This window comes from Nannobrachium achirus (assembly GCF_963921795.1).
Source record: "Nannobrachium achirus genome assembly, chromosome: 10".
In the NCBI taxonomy this organism is placed as follows: domain Eukaryota; kingdom Metazoa; phylum Chordata; class Actinopteri; order Myctophiformes; family Myctophidae; genus Nannobrachium; species Nannobrachium achirus.
Window position 1 is genome coordinate 11,068,911 of NC_137819.1, and position 20,321 is coordinate 11,089,231.

General features: G+C 42.7%; 2 protein-coding genes across 4 annotated transcripts in view; one reads left to right on the forward strand and one right to left on the reverse strand.

Annotated features, from left to right (window-relative positions):
* Positions 1–20,321, reverse strand: part of LOC308293400 (NACHT, LRR and PYD domains-containing protein 3-like) — a 323,097-nt gene that overhangs the window by 4,806 nt on the left and 297,970 nt on the right. The gene's annotated exons all lie outside the window — the stretch shown is intronic.
* Positions 6,887–20,321, forward strand: part of LOC308293406 (alpha-aminoadipic semialdehyde synthase, mitochondrial-like) — a gene marked incomplete at both ends in the record, with an annotated part of 205,770 nt that continues 192,335 nt past the window's right edge. Inside the window, one exon of the mRNA XM_080735903.1 lies at positions 6,887–7,015. Coding sequence (XP_080592029.1) covers positions 6,887–7,015 — 129 coding nt within the window. The remainder of the gene's footprint in view (positions 7,016–20,321) is intronic.

The window sequence follows — 20,321 nt, forward strand, 5'->3', positions numbered from 1 at the left end:
AGTTTTGTCGGGTTTTTTTGGCAGAGGAATGTTTTTCGTGCAAAACAAATGCTTGCAATGGATTCAGAATCATGAAAAAGCTCTTGTTTGACCCCTCACATGCTACTTAAAGCATATTTATTTTGGTGTGTGTTTATCCTGTATAGTTAAGTTAATGGGAGCCCAACTTTCAGCAGCTGTCAAGGATTCTCCTAGGGAAACTGAATTTCAGTCTTTGTGAGATGTGTTACTAGAGACATTTACAAACACATTGGTGAAGAAGGTTTTTGGTAAGGAATTTATTCCAGGACTTTTTAAGATATCCCCTTACAATACAGTTGGGGGAAGCTGTGAAGTGTAAAAGGAGTGTTACGTCCAGTGTATAGGAGTGTCTAAAGGTAGCTCTGCACAGCACCGCCGGCGGTACGCGGCAGAAATCGTCGGTTGCCATAATTCTGCCGTTGAACGGGCAGTGGGTGCACTGCCGCGTCGGCTTCGCAAGTCGTAGGGAAGCGTCGAAAGCCGACCGAGCACGTTCGGCCGGCTTAAGAGCCGTCGGATAGCAGCGGGCTAGTTGTTGAAAAATACATCAAGTGTTAAAGAGAAATATGATGTCCAATCCAAGGTGATAGTAGATGTTCTGTTTATTAGAGACAATAGCAACAAGTCCATTTAAAACAGCATGAAGCAACTCAAGTATAAAACCTTCTCTGCCCTCAGCCTTGTGCTTCGGTACAGAGCTCCTTCTCCCCAGCAGCGGCCTGGGTATCTTACTGTCTCTACAAGTCATACAGCTATCTATTATACTCTTAAGGCCAGGCCTAATTTTAACACCCTTTGATAGACAGCGCCTGTTGCAGCTACTAGTCCTAATAGCTTATCTAAACAAGGCACAGGTGACAACACATTTTGAACCAGGATATAAGAACTCACATCACTAGGCTATATCGAGAATAGGTTAACAGCTGCAGGAGATCCACCCATGGGAAACAGTCACACAGAGTATTCACACAGTTTGAAAAGACAGTTATAATCAAATAACATTTTTGTTCATTACAATGTTTTACTACACACTTCACAATTTCCTTGACACAAGCCATAAAGGCTATTTTTAGCACCACCGTAGCCGTCTTGTCGGTGTCAGCTCTTAAATAATTTCTTTCGCACTTTCCGACCGACTGATCTCCCGACTCCAACTTCATTGGACTGCCAGTCAGTCTGTAGTGATCTGCAGCAGTCTGTTTGGTGGAGAGCTGCCTTTAGACACAACATCCCATCTCACCCACATCCCAAGCTGCCACAAAGAGACAAGTAGAGCACAACCCCTGCTGCGAGCTTGTAGATCTGCTATTCTTGGAAAAAAACATTTGTGCAAGTCTTTGAATATTTTTGACCCGATTCTATAAATGTCCTCTAAATCCTTCTTCCAAATCAGTGCTTCTCAAACTTTTTCATGTCAAGGACGCCCAAAATTACATGTATTTGGCCACGGACCCCTCATCTCAAAATATGTTGATCCAGGGACCCCCCAGAAGCAAATATTTTAGATATATTCAAAGATTTGCAAAATAAAAATCATGATTTTTCAAAAATAGCAGATCTACAAGCTCGCAGCGCGGCATTCGGTGAGTAGAAGGTCAAAGGTCACATGGTTACACACTAAGGTAATCCTTAGTATTCATTTCATTCTTAAACAGTGATTTGGACCATAATGACGGGTCAATGTTTACCATTGAATGAACACTCTACACCAGGGGTTGGCAACCTTAGCACAGGGGAGGGTGATCACTGACTGGCACACTGGCAGAAGTGTGTGAGAGGATCTATATTTTAAAATCAAATGTTGATTTAAATGTGGTCAATTAAATTAAGCCACCTAAAATTACATCCTGCACATAATTCTACATTCATTAAAATGCTGAACTTTGGCTGGGGGAGGAGTCTGGGATATACGTAGGTGGGTTCTTCCTCTTGAGTCTAATGATCGTTATAACAATGTCCTGACAATCAAAATATGTCAGAATGTTTGATGGGGTGTCATTACATTTTATGTTGACATGGCACACTGACTATCTAGAACAGGGGTGGGCAACTTTGATGATGGAGAGGGCCACTATTGCATATACAGTCAAAAATAGCAAAAATAGCCGATCTACAAGCTCAAGACGCGTTTTGAGCTTGTAGATCGGCTATTTTTGCTATGTTTTAATTAGAATCCTGAAAAGTATTTGTTTTATTTCACTTCAAATGCGTGTACAGGTTCTTATGTTACTTCTTACTTTATGAACTTAAATACAAATGCGTTGGACATAAAAAAAAGACTAGTAGTAGGCTAGTTATAGATGACTAGTAGGCTAGTCATCAAGATACTAATATACAGTAGACTAAAATAATTAAAGCTGGTCATGTTAGCACGTTTGGTTTGGAATTATAACAGCTGAAACCGATAATATATCAGTATTCCTGCAGGCTGCATTAAGTGAAGTTGGGGGCCGCATGTGGCCCCCGGGCCGCCAGTTGCCCATGTATGATCTAGATAGAAAATAAAAACATGGCATTTCATTTCAAAAAGGTTGCTGACCCCTGCTCTAGATAATAATGACTTGATTCAGGCTGGCTTTTGTTGTGCCAATTATGTTTCCACACTAACACTTATTTAAATGGACTTTCTTTATTATATTTTATTTTAATCATATCTATTCCACTACTGATAGAGTGTGTTGTTCATTGAACGATGGATGGCGATGAGTTGGGTTTTCAGTGATGGTTGATGATGATGATATCACACATTTTTAGGTCTGTGTGCCTTTTTTATTATTATTGTTTCAATCATTGCTGAGTATATTTATTATTGATTGTGTTACATGTTTTTGTACCAAGTTTTATGGAGGTCCAATTAACGATGAATGATCATTAGCTGGACACAACTCACCCACTTGGGTGTGACTGACTCTGTGTCGCCATCTCCTTGTGTTGGAGCCTCCTCTGTAGTTAGGTCAAATTGGCAGCACAATATTATTAAGTTTGATATGCCATCGAAACGGTTCACTTTTTTTTTTTCACTTCATTTGGGTTGAATTTGCACGAGTCAGAGAAAGTGAAATGGATTCAGTAACTTTTCCACTGACACATCATCACACGTCATGTCTCATGTCCCTGTTAATCATTCAGCAACTGTTCTACACACTGTCCTATGATGTCCCTGTTAAACACACAGTAACTATTCCACCACCCTGGCCACAATATGCGATGTGAATGGCATGAACCTGTAGACACCGGAAGTGGCGGAAGTGCTGCGTCATGCGTCAACATCCGGTGAAATTCTCCCGGCGGAAGTAGCACCGTTCTATGCCGTATCAGCCCATGGTCGTAACCAGGCTTTACGCTTCATGCATGGAAGAGGAACAGCATGAGAGAGCAGCAGGGTTTGTCGACCGTACCTCGAAACAGAGAACCGTTCCTTATTTGGAGACTAAAAGATGCGTCACCTTATTGAACTGAGGAGGGACTCACTTTGTTCTGGTGTTGATTTGGTAAAACCATGAAACCACGAAAATAGCAGATGCAACCAGCCATTACGACGCCATCAAAATACTTTTTTTTTTTTTATATGACAAACAGCTCATATACATATACTAATAATACAGGTGTTCAAACACAAACAGCTGTACATGTACCATACACCGTGAGATTGTAATCTTGTTCTGGGTGTGGCTTATTTATTAATAATATTTCAGGTAGTTGGAACAAACGCCAACCCTTAGAGAGCAGATGCAGTGATTTCCACCAAACCAAACTGCAAGGTGCTGTTCCTGATGTCTGAGAACTTTTATTTTATTTTTATTATGTTTTACACCCGGTCAGCAAGACAATGCCAAGATAAAAGAGAATGCATCTCTAGTGCTGGAGTATTGGATTTTATTTATCACGTGGAATCATTTGGTTGGTGTAATCTGTGGTGACACAACTGAATCACTGATGGAGAGAGGGCGAGATCATTTAGCGACCTACAACCGGGTCGCGACGTGGTCGGTAGTTTTCAGCGACCGGGTCGCAAAATCGAGCGACCGGGTCGCTAAATGGAGCGACCGGGTCGCTAAATCACCGACCGCGGCACTAAAGCGAGCGACCGGGTCGCTAAATGGAGCGACCGGGTCGCTAAATCACCGACCGCGGCACTAAAGCGAGCGACCGGGTCGCTAAATCGACCGACTGGGACGCTAATTCCATCGACCGGGACGCTAATTCCACCGACTGGGACGCTAATCCAGCGACCGGGTAGGTAAATCCACCGACCGGTGCATGGTCGCTTCCACCGACCTACTAACCCTAACCCTAACCCTAAACCTAACCTCAGTAACCTTACCTCAGTTAGGCTAACCTGCCACGCAACCTCCCGACCGTTACCTCAGTTAGGCTAACCTGCCACGCAACCTCCCGACCGGGTCGCTAAATCACCGACCGCGTCGCTAAATCACCGACCGCGTCGCTAAAGCGAGCGACCGGGTCGCTAAATCGACCGACTGGGGCGCAAAATCTTCCGACCGGGTCGCTAAATCTACCGACCTAAAACTAAAGGCAGGTCGGTAGATTTAGCGACCGGGTCGGTCGATTTAGCGGCGCGGTCGGTGATTTAGCGACCCGGTCGCTCGATTTAGCGACCCGGTTGCTGAAAACTACCGACCACGTCGCGACCCGGTTGTAGGTCGCTAAATGATCTCGCTCCTACTGCACTGATGTCTGAGTGGTGTCTTTGTTTTTTGCACACCCATGTTCATTTGTTTGAGCGCTGTTGGATACTGTCTGAGAAGTTGTAGAGGACTCTGAGTGTGTCTGTTATTGCTTTAACCCATTTAGGCCTAGAATTATTGACTGCTTTAACTGTTGAAAAATAGCAGATATACAAGCTCACAGCGCGGCACCGAGTGCCGCGCTGCGAGCTTGTAGATCTGCTATTTTTGATAAAGTCGTGAAAATCTTTGAATATATGTATTTTTAGAGCGAACGTTTGTAACTCAAATTTTGCTTCTGGGTGGTCCTTGGAACTAGATATTTTGAGATACGATTTTTTTTTACAGGGGTCCTTCACATGAAAAGGTTTGAGAGCCACTGACATAATAGTCTCTCAAGAACAGACTAACTGAGCTCCAGTTAAGTGAAAAGGACCTTTTCTTTGACGATGGCTGGCCAGATTGCTGACATAGTAACATAGGGTTTTTCAAAAAACTGGGGGGGCATTGCACCCTCAGTTGCAAGTTGTGCCCCATCAGTTTATATATGTAAAGTCAAGAAAATATCAAAAACAACACAAATATTGGCTGAATATTATTATTATATTTTATTATTATAAAACTGGCATCTGTTGTAGGTATTATAGATAATAAAAAATAATGTTCATTATTACTAGCCTATATAAAAAATATGTGCCCCCTCACAATTTTCAAAAGCCCCCTTAGTCATTTCATCCCGCAGCCGGCCCTGCCTTATGTATGTGTAACACCTGACACTGTAACAGTGATGTCAGATACTCAGAGCAGGGATCTCCATATATGGGCATAAACAGGTGGCATCACAGTGGTGTGACTGGTTCAGACAGGGATGTATCACACCATGTATCATACATGATGTATGGGCATAAAAGGGATTGTATGTTGTGATGTCATGGGAACCACTTTATGCCCATATATGGAGATCCCTGATGTCATCAATATTAAGCCCATATCTAACAGGACTTCATATCCATATATGGGTAACTGGCTCGATATACATCACTGGCCAGCCGGCCAAGACATGGCGTGACCTTGCCCTTTAGGGCGAGGTCGCTTGTCACCCTGAGGTTCTTACTTGTACACGAGAGCAAAAAAGCATGAAGATAACCAGTGGGGTTTGATGATGAGCAGCTGATATCACCGACAGAACGGTCCATACAAGGACATACTGTATGCACACTCCATATAAGGGCCTGGTGAGGTCAGAGGTACGACACCACACCCCTTAACTCCATATAGGGCGGGGCCTGGTGAGGTCAGAGGTACGACACCACACCCCTTAACTCCATATAGGGCCTGGTGAGGTCAGAGGTACAACACCACACCCCTTAACTCCATATAGGGCCTGGTGAGGTCAGGGTTATGACACCACACCCCTTGGGTGGGATTTATAGAGGGATGGGAATGAGCAGAGTTGCTATGGTTCCATGTGTTCCCTCTCACAGTTACAGACTTCAGGAGTATCTCTGTCCGCTCATTTTGTATGTTGTGCAAACAAGCCTAGCCATTAGACGTATTTTAGACATCCTTAAATAGCGCCAAAAATGCTCGGTGGATAAACCATTACTTTATTTACTTTACTAGCCTTGGATCAAGACTATCATGTATTTTATTGAGTCTGACTTTGGCATGGCTTTATAAATTTATAAAATTATTAATCGGTCCTTGCCCTGGGGCTGTGCACACAGCACAGTATATGAGGGATTGAATGTAGGAGTCTCAGAAGTAATGCTGGAGAACCCAGACGTATCAGTGATGTCAGTCATCTCCAAATTTGGGCACTGTTTCAGCATGCGGCTGTTACCATGGCGGCGGTATCGGGAGTGTGTCGTTATTGCGACGTAGCATTTGTTCGACGTCCCATTAGTTTGATGCTGGTGAATGCTAACCTGGTGAATGAAACTATGCCAAACCTTAGCCCCAGTAAAACTATGCCTAAACCTAACCCTAACCCTTAGTCAAACTAATGACACATAGAAAATCGAGCCTTTCCCGGCGGTATCACTGTTGTCAGTTATCTCCAGATTTGGGCACTGTTTCACCCGTTTATGCCCATATATGGTGTTCTGTGTGCAGGTTTCACCGTAATAGTAAGATAATTCATAAAGCACGAGTCAGACTCAATACTTATTGATGCCATGTTCAGAGTTCTGAGTCACCAGAGCAGGAGAACCACGAGGGCCTGCCTCGGTAGCCAGCGGCGCTATGAGCACCATAAGAGTGTCCTCGCCATCCGCCGCGAGGACATCAACCCGTGGGAGAGGAGGGCGCCGCTGGCGCCACGACACGTTCAGGAGCTGACCCAGGCCGGGCACAAGGTCCTGGTGCAGCCGTCCAACCGGAGGGCCATTCACCAGAAGTATTATGAGAAAGCAGGCGCCGCCATTCAAGAGGACATTTCCGAGGCGTCGTTGATCATCGGCGTGAAAAGACCCCCGGAGGAAAAGGTCTACCCCAGGAAAACCTACGTTTTCTTCTCCCACACCATCAAGGCACAGGAAGCAAACATGGGACTCCTGGACGACATTCTGAGAAAGGAAGTGCGTCTGATCGACTACGAGAAGATGGTGGACGCTAACGGGTTTGGCCTGGTGGCGTTTGGACAGTGGGCCGGCGTTGCAGGAATGATCAACGTCCTGCACGGTTTAGGGTTGCGCTTCCTCGCTCTCGGCCACCACACCCCTATGCATATCGGCATGGCTCATAACTACAGGAACGTCTACCAGGCCATCCAAGCGGTGAGGGATTGCGGCTACGAGATCTCCACGGGACTCATGCCCAAATCCATCAGCCCCGTCACGTTCTGTTTCACCGGCACAGGCAACGTCTCCAAAGGCGCTCAGGACATCTTCAACGAGCTCCCGGTGGAATACGTCGAACCTCACGAGTTGAAAGACGTCCCTGAAACCGGAGACACGACCAAAGTGTACGCCACGGTCCTGAGTCGCCATCACCACCTCGTGAGGAAGAGCGACGGCATCTACGACCCGCTGGAGTACGAGCACCACCCGGAGCGGTACACCTCCAACTTCAGGACAACGGTGTTTTTTACTGGGGACCCCCTGGTACGCAGTCCATGACCCTTGTGGGGTCCCCAGACGCATGGAGGTCACCGAACACCATTCTGACACGAAACGACCAAAATACGTGCTATGAGTTTGTAGATCTTTGCAGCCGTAGTCCCGCCTCACGTCGCGGTAGTAGAAACAGGCTCCTTAAATTACCTAATAATAATAATATCAGCCACGTATCGGTATCGGCCAAACTTTTCATGTCGAGACCCGAAAGAGAGATTAGACGTTTGCCCGGGACCCAAACTAGTGAAAATAGCAGATCTACAAGCTCACAACACAGATCTATTTTCACTACTTATTGATTAGTGTGGTTTCCCTGCAGGGCAACACACTTCTTGGTGTTTTTTACTCATCATCATCTGGTGTAATCTTTTCTCTAAGGGTTTTCCCATTGAAGTACTTGTCCGAGGTACTCATCAACTGATGTAAGCATGTCAGACAATCAGACATCACGATACCTTGATACTGTGATGTCATCCGTTTCCCCTATCTGTTTGTTTGTCAATTAGAGAGTGAGATCATATATCAATATTATACTGTTGTTCCACAAACTGTTAGAGATATACTGTTTTTCCACTTCCCATAAGTATTATGTCTTATAATTCCTAGTATCTATGAGTTAAGTAAAAAAAAAAAAAAAAGAAATCTAATTCAACACAATGAGATGGGAGTGCATTAAGAATGTAACAGATTAAAAACATCTAGTTTGTGGTTTACAGTCTGGTAAATCAAAACAATATCTATATTCAACATTTTAAAATATGGACTTTTTGGTCTCAGGTACTCATTAATGAACACAAGGTTTCTCTATGACACCATGCACACCGGGTCCCAATTTGTGACAAATTCTGACAATATTGTCATTTTTCCCCCGTGTGGGAAATCAGACCCTCTCTGCAAAGGCCTTTAAGTCACAACATTATTATTTTTTGGGTCTAATTTGCCTAGTGAATAAGTTAACAGTTTGACCACTTTACAGTTGGTAGTAAGCTTTGTATCTAGTGACCTGTGACCTGCTATGACCCAGGCTACTGTGTTCTTGTCAGTACAGATGGTAGATACAGTAGCCTACTATCGGTACGTTACGTACCATGTACATATAGAGCATCGCAGCGGAAGTGGTTTACTGGTGCCACTTAAAAATCGTCATTCATTTTCCCAATAGACTTTTACAAAAATATTTGTAACAATTATGTTAAGCCTCGAACCAAGCAATCCAGGATTGCAGCGAATCATGAACACGAGACCTTTGTTTCCAACCTAGTTATTATACATGACCAATGAGATCCAACCTAGTTATTATACATGACCAATGAGCTGTGGCCATGTTGTCATGACAACACTATGAATATTAATACACAGGAACAACGACAGACTGTCAACGATCAATTTATTAAACAATTATTACTTCTAAACATGATCATAAAATAACATGTGAACAATGAGAACAGCATCACATTAATATTCAATGAAAGCACAATAATGGAATGAGTGAGGAAATAATGATCTGATAATGAATCAATGAATAAACAATGATTGATTTGAGTTCATTAACAACACATTCAGCAGATGTTTGAATCCAGAGTGATTAACAACAATCTGACAAAATATATTGAACATTTCATCAACAAATAAAAACCAGACTAAAATGTCAGGGAGGGACAAGTGGAGAAGAGATCCAGTAGAACTAAAAGACAAGTCATTTTATGTTTGGTTGCACTCGGGTGTTGCTCTCTCTGAAAATAGCCGATCTACACAACACAACACAGACACGCTGTGAGCTCGTTTATTTATCTAAATAAACGGTTGATCTGGTCAACTAAAATGCTATGACATTTAGTCAACTAAAACTAGACAAAAAAAATATATAATAAGAAAAACAGTATGATTAAAATATGACACAATAATTTGCTATCAAAATGAACACTGCTCACAATGTGTCACTTTGTGATGTAGATCTTAGCTATTAGATGGCTTGTAGATCTGCTATTTTCACCCAAGAGATCTGGTGTAGAGGTGGGGGAAAAGCAGGGGACCAATTACAGAACCCTGGGGAACCCCAGTCAATAAAGTGTATGGGGTTCAAGTGGTTCAGTATAAAGGTTTATATACAAGAAACAATATTGATACTGTGACAATTACATGATCAAATATACAGTTTATCTCTGTCTGTTGTATAAAAAATATCAAAAATAAAATACACATAAAATATGAGTTTGTATCAACATAAGAGACACAAGTATGACACTGATATTTACATCATCATCATTGATGGACAGTATTTATGATACATATTTATAAATGTGTGGAGTGGAGGTTTGTGCACTTCTATCTGATCTAATCTAAGATCTAAAGCTCCCTGTGGTGATGACTCATTTTATACCATAGAGTTTGACATTAATATGGATTTGACCAGGGACCCCCATTTGAACATATTTGTATCAGGGACCCCCAAAAAACATTTGTATATTTAAAAGAAAGTTTAACCTTTTTTGAGCTTGTAGATCTGCTGTTTTTGAATAGCCAACATACAAATGGATAAAGTGGTTCAAATGATTGTGATGCTATGTTAACTACTTTTCCTGGGGACCCCCTGGTAAACAGTCCACGACCATTGTGGGGTCCCCAGACACATGGAGGTCACCGATCACCACTCTAGCACGAAAAGACCAAATGACGCGCTGTGAGCTTGTAGATCTGCTATTTTTTTTAAACCATGAACATTTGTGCAAACCTTTGAATGTATTTTTTTAAAAGCAAACTTTGCTTCTGGGGGTCCCTGGAACAACACATTTTGAGATGGGGGGATCTGCTATTTTTTTTAAACCATGAACATTTGTGCAAACCTTTGAATGTATATTTTTAAAAGCAAACTTTGCTTCTGGGGGTCCCTGGAACAACACATTTTGAGATGGGGGGGGGGGGGGGGGGGGGTCAGCGACCAATTACATGTAATTTTGGGGGTCCTTGACATGAAAAAGGTTTGAGAACCACTGATTTAGCAGAATCTGGTAAAAAAAAGTAGTGTTCACGATTTTTCAAAAATACCAGATCTACCGGTACAAGCTCAGGGACTCTGCACTCAGTGCCGCGCTGTGAACTTGTAGATCTGCTATTTTAGGGAAAATGTTTGTGTTTCTTTTATATAATTTGTAACATTTTTAACTACACAAATCTTTTCTCATGGGGGTCCGGGGTCAAAGGTCAAACACATGGGGTTGTTGTCATGACAACGTCAGAGAAACACTGAATCTACAGGAGCTGTAATGTGTGATGTCACTGTGCTGCTGATTACATCATCATGATGATGTCACTGTGATGTCACGTGTCAATCATGCCCAAATATGGAGTCCATGATGTGGTAACCATGACAACCTGCACTCACTCAAACATGTTGAGTAACCATGGCGACCTGATGTCACCCTCACATAGAGACTCTATCTCTGCTCACACAGACACACTGAGGAGGGGTCAGACCAGAACCCGAACCCAGCATAGAGAGGTTCAGTGAATGTATTTTGGAAGGTGTACAGATGTGCCAGTGAGTCAGATGACACTGTGTAGAAGGACAGAATCCCAGCAGGACAGTCCACAAACACTGCTACTCTGTTGGAGCCCCCCCTAGAGGCTGTGACAGGGAGGACAGTCTGCTTACTATTGTGTATGACCCTGTAACTGTTACCACCGTGACCATCACAGTCCAGTCTCCAGGACATGTTATTGTTTCCAAGCCTACAGTCAGCACCAATTCCTTTCCTGCTGATTCCTCTATAAGTCACTGCTATCCTAACATATCCACTGCACTCTACCTCCCAGTAACAGCGTCCAGTCAGACCCTCTGTACACAGAACCTGACGCAGTTCATCAAACCTGTCAGGATGTTCAGGATATGATTGATCCTGTCCCTCACCACGTGTCACCTTCCTGTTGTTGTCAGACACTGAGAGGAGTCTGTGTGCTGTGTTTGTGTCCAGAGTGAGACGATGGAAATCTGATGAGAAACACACAGTAAACATTAAATACATCATTCACTGACTGACACATAAAACAACACACACACACACACACACACACACACACACACACACACACACACACACACACACACACACACACACACTTGAAATAAGACATGGAACCACTTTATTAATTATTTTATGCTTTAACTATTGAAAAATAGCAGATCTACAAGCTCACAGCGCGGCACCGAGTGCCGCGCTGCGAGCTTGTAGGTCTGCTATTTCTTATTTTTATGTATTTTTTCCTTTGAATAATTATTTTTAAAAGCGAACATTTGTGACTGGAACAAGATATTTTGAGATGGGGGTCCGCGGCCAAACGTGTGTCATTTTGGGGGTCCTTGACATGAACAAGTTTGAGAAGCACTGATTTGGAAGATATTTATAGAATGGGGTGAAAATATTCACACCTTTTCAGGATTTTCCAAAAAGAGCAGATCTACAAACTCGCAGCACGCCCTGAGGTTGTACGTCTGCTATTTTGACCCCTGTGGGTGAAGCGGACGGATGGGGGTCCTCGCACCCTAGTGTGACACCCTGTGTCCAAATGATGTGCTTGTAGATCTGCTATTTTTAAATAGCCAATACAGAGCAATATGGATAAAGTGCATAAAATGTGGCGTGAACTAGTTTACTGGGGACCCCCTGGTAAGCCCCCAAGGACCCCTATGGGGTCCCCGGACGGGTGGAAGTTTCCGCCCACTATTCTGGCACCCAGTGACCAAATGACGTGCTATGAACTTGTAGATCTGCTATTTTCAGAATAGCCAATAGAGAACAAAATGCTCAAAGTATAAAATGTGGCACAAACTAGTTTACTGGGGACCCCCTGGTGCACAATCCGTGACCCCTGGGGGTCCGCGGACCAGGGGGGGACCCCCGCCAACTAATCTGGCACCAAATGACCAAATGATGATGACCAATCATTAATGACCAATTAATGATGCCCTATGGGCTTGTAGATCTGTATTTTTGAATAGTCAATAGAGAGCGATATGGTTAAAGTGCATACAATGTGTGAACTAGTTTACTGGGGACCCCCTGGTAAGCCCCCAAGGACCCCTGTGGGGTCCCCGGACGGGTGGAGGTCACCGCCCTCTAGTCTGGCACCCAGTGACCAGTTTACTGGGGACCCCCTGGTGCACAATCTGTGACCCCTGGGGGTCCGCGGACCAGGGGGGGATCCCCGCCAACTACTCTGGCACCAAATGACCAAATGACGCCCTCTGAGCTTGTAGATCTGTATTTGCCAGACCCAGAGGGTCGGCCTACAAAAGGCTTTGTCGGTCGGTCTGTCGGTCGGTCGGTCGGTCCCTCTTTTCCTCAGTGTGCACACACACACACACACACACACACACACACACACACACACACACACACACGCACACACACGCACACGCACACCCACACACACACACACACACACACACACACACACTCACACACACACACACACACACTCATACACACACACGCACCCACACGCACGCACACACACACACACTCACACACACACACACACACTCATACACACACACGCATCTGCCCCTCCCTTCCCTTGCTCGGCTGATTGCCTTGAGTGCCGTCACCTGTACGGGACCAGCTGAGTTGAGTTGGCTGACGAGCTGCTGAGACTATAAATTCCTGTGTGTTCATGTGTTAGTTCAGTGCTGCACCCCTTCCTTGCATTCTGATTTTCATTGCGGGTCTGGCAGAACCAGGTGACCTGGTCTAGTTTTGAATAGCCAACAGAGAGCAATATGCATTAATACATAACATGTTGTGTGAACTAGTTTACATAAAATGTTGTGTGAACTAGTTTAGTGGGGACCCCCTGGTAAGCCCCCAAGGACCCCTGTGGGGTCCCCGGACAGGTGGAGGTCGCCGCCCACTACTCTGGCACCCAGTGACCAAATAACGTGCTGTGAGCTTGTAGATCTGCTATTTTTTTAAAAGCATGAACATTTGTGCAAATCTTTGAATGGTGTATTTTTCAAAGCCAACTTTGCTTCCGGGGGTCCCTGCAACAACACATTTTGAGATGGGGGTCCGCGACCAAATCCATGTAATTTTGGGGGTCCGTGACATGAAAAGGTTCGAGGACCACTAATCTAGAAGAACGGTTTGGAATGGAATCGGGTCAAACATATTCAAAGACCTGCACAAATGTTCACGATTTTTCAAAAATAGCAGATCTACAAGCTTGCAGCACGGCACCGCAAGCTTCTTAATCTGCTATTTTTCCACACATGCACGCACGCACTCTCTCACACACTCTCACACGTGTATTAGTAACATTTCTTTTAGTGTTGATTTTGTTGACTAAAACTTGTCTAAAAGACTGGGCTTTTAGATCAGCGTTTCAACCCTGTTTTCCCTTAATTTTAGATCAAGCCGAAGATAAGCATCTTTGTACTGCTTAAATGCTGGATGCAAAATATTATTTGTGGGTTGTTGAAGGCTAAATGAGGCTAAATGTGAAGAGAAATGTACATACGGATTACCACACACTTGCATCCTGTTATGTAGAGACACACATGGGGGAAATTTGGTTGAAATGGAAAACAACAAATGCAGAAGCGACTTGGGGCACACTTATGGGGAAGTGAATCCAGACAAAGTCTGGCAGAGGTGTATATACAGTATACTGTCCCCTTCAGAAGGAACATTGGGCTCTCTACCCCAGCGAGAGGTTGCACGCCAAAAGACCTCTTGCACCAATCTGACAGAGAGAGAGCCCCCAGGATTAACAATTTTAATTCTGTAAAAGAAAGTATGGATTGGAAATGATCAACCGGTTGGTGCATCTCTAACCTTTGAAAGGGTAATAAGAATTTATTCTGCTTTCTTACTATGATGATTATTATCATTATAGTGTAAAAATGGAAACGATGATTTAGACTAAATTGGGAACATTGAAATGTACTTTGAATGCTTTTGCCTTTTTCTATTTCTGTAAAAGCTTTTATTTCTTTAATAAATTTACCTGCAAAATATATCATTCAAAATCTGATTTTTATAAGCATCATTATGAAATGTATAACCATAGAGATCTGCTTAAATAGGGTGTGTTGAACCTATAATCTAAGTGTGGCCTAACTTGTTGGGATATTGATTTGAAGGTTTAGTTAATATTCAAAAACACCTCCTTGGATCTAATTATCCTAGATTCAAAATAACTACTCTGATAATACAACCAACAGTCAGATCCAGCAGCGAGCTACAGTTAATCTCAGGTTACAGAGGAGGACCACTGCATTGGGTCATAGGCGGAGGTTTCTGATGTTGAAATTAGGAGGGACTGAGAGATGGATGTAGTTAGATTTCAGAGCGAGTCGTTGCAAATATACGCTTAAAGTTGTCTATTGTTATTTAGACTTCTAAAACCTATTGAAATGGATAGCGTAACACCATCCTGTATGGGATTGCGTGGATTAATAACAAACTATGACTAAATGTTCGTCGACTCGCTTTTTTTTTCACTGACGAAAACTAAATAAAATCTAAACTCTGACTAAAACTAAAACTAAATATATTGACAATTTAGTCAACAAATAAAAACTAGACTAAAATGTTAGGGAGGGACTAGTGGAGAAGAGATGCAGTAGAAATAAAATAAATGTTGCTGAAAATGGCAGATCTACAAGCTCGCCAACGCGTCACGCTGTGGTACGTTGTGAGCTTGTAGATCTGCTACCGGTATATTCAGCATGCAGCCAAACGTAAAATCATCCATTATGATATCATCAAGGTCCATCAAAATACATTTTAGTCGACTAAATCAACTTAGTCAAATAAATCATATGATATTTAGTCGACTAAAACTAGACCAAAACTAAAACATTTCAGATGACTAAAATATGACTAAAACTAAATGGATTTTATTCAAACCACTATGACTAAAACTAAATTAAAATCTGCTGTCAAAATCAACACTACTTTCTTCCCTGCAGTTACGACGGCTTTGTTTAAACGTGGAGTTAACACACACACACACACACACACACACACACACACACACACACACACACACACACACACACACACACACACACACACACACACACACACACACACACACACACACACACACTCAGTCAATCTTTTTTTTATATTGCAGATTTTATATTGCAGATCAACAAGCTCACAACCCAATAATTAAAATGCACCGTCGCTGTCGGTGGAAAATCTAAACATTTAAAATAGTGAAAATAACTGATCTACAAGCTCACAACCAGGTCTGTGTCTGATGGCAACACAGTAAGATCTACAAGCTCACAACCAGGTCTGTGTCTGATGACAACACAGTAAGATCTACAAGCTCACAACCAGGTCTGTGTCTGATGACAACACAGTAAGATCTACAAGCTCACAGGTCTGTGTCTGATGACAACACAGTAAGATCTACAAGCTCACAACCAGGTCTGTGTCTGATGACAACACAGTAAGATGTCTTAAAGCCTCCAGGTTGAGAAGTGACATTCTTAGAGAAAATATGATTACATGAAGTTTATGTGAAATGACATCAATGTGGAAAATACACACTGGGGACCCCCACAATAATCATTATTAAACTGGGAACCCCCCAAATAATCAATCAATAATTTTAACTATACACGTATAATGTATGTTGGTTTGTTTACTGTTGAGAAAACAATGTTCCACATTAAGTTAATCATCTGGGGACCCCCTCCCCCACCAGAACAGACACAGCACACGCTGTGATTGGCCGTATCATGTGTATCATGTGTGTATGATCCGCGATGTGATTGGCCAACCTATACACAACGTATACGGATGATGCAGATGACGTAATTTTGCTGGGAAATCCAGTCCCCGGCCAGGATCATAGAAAACATATTTAGAGAAGGCTTTAGAGTTGGGGTTCTAAAACTTTAGCGATTTAATAGTTAGGACAATTTTAAGATTAGTTGTATTTAAAAAGTTACATAGTATGGCTTTAATTCTCAAATAATTGACAAATCCGTATTTTATGCGACGGGTGGCAACCCCTACTTTTTTTAATTTACATTTTTTTGTACTTTTAAAACATACTTTACAAATTCAGAACCTGTCACAATGTTACATATTTTGAACTTGTAGATCTGCGATTTTTGTCTAATTTTCAAATATAGACGATCCAAAAGCTCACAATGCATGGTGAGCTTGTAGATCGGTTGTTTTTGGAACAATATATATATATATATATATATATATATATATATATATATATATATATATATATATATCAACTCAGTCAAATGTGAGCATTCTTTAATAAAAAACATGTTTTATTAGCCTGTTATTTGGTGGTGTGTTTAAACTTAGTCTTGCTGGTGTTAAGGACCAGGCCAAGAGCAGAGAAACCTGAATTCCCTGGAAGCTCTCCTGAAGAGTTTTCAGAACAGCATCTGGGGAGGAGTCAACCAAGCATACAACAGTGTATAAAATGACAATGTGTGATATTGACACAGACAGACAGATACTCACATCTGGTAATAAGTTGAGGATTAAGCCAATCTTCTCCTTCGTGTTTCACTCTGTAGGAAGTAGAACAACAATGCATCAATGTCTCAGTGTCTAACATTTAAGGAGCCTGTTTCTACTACTAGCAGACTACGGCTGCTATGACGCAATCGCCGTTGCGGTCCAAATTGTTAAGCAAACAGCCGTCAGCGACGGGGTCTCACCCCTTTTACTGAGCGCTTTGGTTCCCATGGCGAGATTGTTTTATTGTTAGTTTAAGTTTACGGTTGTGGTTAGGTTTAAAATAACAACTCAAAGACCAGCAGTCACAGGTCTATCCATTATAAAGGCGTTTTTATTTTTCTATATAAGTTGGCATGGTATGCTGCAGAGCAGGTAGCAACAACGGACGCGTTTTGGTGTTAAGCTGCACGTCGGAAAGTCGGAACTTTCTGATGAAAAGTTTGGTGGTCGGAGACAGCATGGACAGGCTTTACTTGGGAGATAATAAGCTATGATCTTTTTTTCGGTGGCATGTTGTTATATATCAAACTACATCAACACGTTTACCTCATGTTATGTTTAATCAAACTACAACAACACGTTTACCTCATGTTATGTTTAATCAAACTACAACACGTTTACCTCATGTTATGTTTAATCAAACTACAACACGTTTACCTCATGTTATGTTTAATCAAACTACAACACGTTTACCTCAGCGCCTGGAGTGGACCACGGTTCAAACATTAATCCCAACATTAATCCAGGGCTGCCAAGTTCCAGAACATTTTAAGAGTGAGACATTTTTGGGGGGGAGGTCGTGCCCCCCGTCCCCCGTGGCCTTTTTAACGTCGATTTAGAGCGATTTCGTGGCGTGTGAGGCTTAAGTTGGTTGGCGCAGACGGGGTCACTACCTCATGCTTATAAAGCATTCAAACTGAGTGACCAGCACAAGTAGAAATAAACTTGTAACAAGAATGACCAATAAATATACATTTATTAGTAAAATGTCAACCAATAGCACCTTATTCAGTTCAAGTTTCAAAATTATGACCGGAACAAAACCTGGGGGTCCCGACCCACAGGTTGAGAACCACTGGGCTACTGGTATTCTTCCCTCTAGTAGAGTAGTGTTGGTAGTGTTAGTGCAAACCGCCCTATCTCCTCTAAAGTCCTCCTCAGAATATGGGGATATTAGGGTTCAAGACAAGTGGATATAGTAACCCATGAAATTATTGCGCGTGGGCTCTTTCGTGCATGCGCTCGCGGGAGGCAAGAGCTGGATTGTGGTCATCTTTGTGAAATATCGCCCAGCGTTTTGTCCCGGAGCGAGTGTGTTTCTCCACCGCGGGGGCGGAGCGATCCCCGGCTCCGCAGATCAAAGTGAGAAAGCATCGCAGCCGTCTGTAGGGCTCTCCGTCTCGCTGCGTCGCCTGCATGTGTCTATGTGTAGAGGGGAGAGAGAGTGGAGGAGCAGAGCAGCTCTGCTGCATTCACTGCGCTTAGAATTCTCTGTGCGACTTTTACCAAGTGAGAAAACCCCCGCAACTTTCGGGAGAGGTCGGTGGGATGGCTGTAAAAATGCGTGAGAAATGGCATGTGTGGCGTGTGGCGTGAGAAGAGGTTAAATTGCGTGACTCTCACGCTCAAAGCGTGAGACTTGGCAGCCCTGATTAATCCCAAAATGTCCCAAAAAAGTGCAGTTAAAAGGAATGTGCGTTGACTCGTTATTATCGTCTTAAAAGAGTAGTTCACCCCCAAAATGACTTTTTTTCTATTGATTACTCATGCCATGGAGACTTGAGTTCAATAATATATTTTTGTGTTGTGTCGCATTTCTAAGACAATTTGAATTTAGTAAATTTACTTCCATTGATTCCGGATGGGGACCCGAATGTATTTGGTTCCCCATCCAGAATCAATGGGGGTACATTTATTGTCATACATGTTTTGTCTTAGGAATGTGGCAAAAAAAATATTGCTGTCTCCATGGCGTGAGTAATCAATAGCAAAAAAAAAAAAAAAAAACATTTTGGAGGTGAACTACTGACAGCCCTATACTAAATACACATGAGGGAAACAGTGCACATTCAGTGCACTAACATGGACACAGCTCAAGTCTACTCACTTGCAGTTCTCCAGGACTGGAACATTCACCATCATGTTGGAGCTCAGGTCCAGCTCTCTTAGGGAGGGATGAGAGCTTACAGCTGAGACCAGAAGTTCACAGCATCTCTCTGACAAGTAGCAGGGAGCCAGTCTGAATGAAGAATGAAACACCAGATTGATTGCTTGATAATCATATTTGAACTGGGAACCCCAAACCTGACAAGCACTTGGAACTTTGCAGTGAGCTTGTAGATCGGCTATTTTCACAATGTTTTCCTCTTCCGTAATATTTTACAATTTCAAAAGTCATTAAATGAATTAATTAATCATCTGGGGACCCCACAAAATAATATGGGGACCCCCATTGGGGTCACACGTCAAAAATAGCCGATCTACAAGCTCACAATCGTTGCGTCCTCAACGCATTGTGAGCTTGTAATGTATCAGCTATTTTGGATGTGCAATCCCGTGGTATGACAAAGTAGCCTATACATTTGCGTTAAAGGGATATTACACTTTCAAACATATATGTTTGCGGTAATTTTAATGTCTACTCAGGCACATAAGCTTGGGTTATCATGATATCAAGCATATTAATACATTCCACCACAACATTCATATTATATTCACATAATACAGTACATAATAATACAGAAGTGATCAAAATTAATTGGGTAAATGTATCTTACCGTAGAATCTCCAGCCTACAGTGCAGACTCTTCAGTCCTACACAGAGCAACTCCACTAGTCCTGAGTCGTTCAGGTTGTTTTCACTGAGGTCCAATTCTCTCAAATGGGAAGGATTAGAGCTGAGAGCTGAAGCCACAACTTCAACCTCTGTCTTTCTGAGGTTACAGCCAACAAGTCTGTAAATGCAGATTAAATCAGAGATTATCAAAACA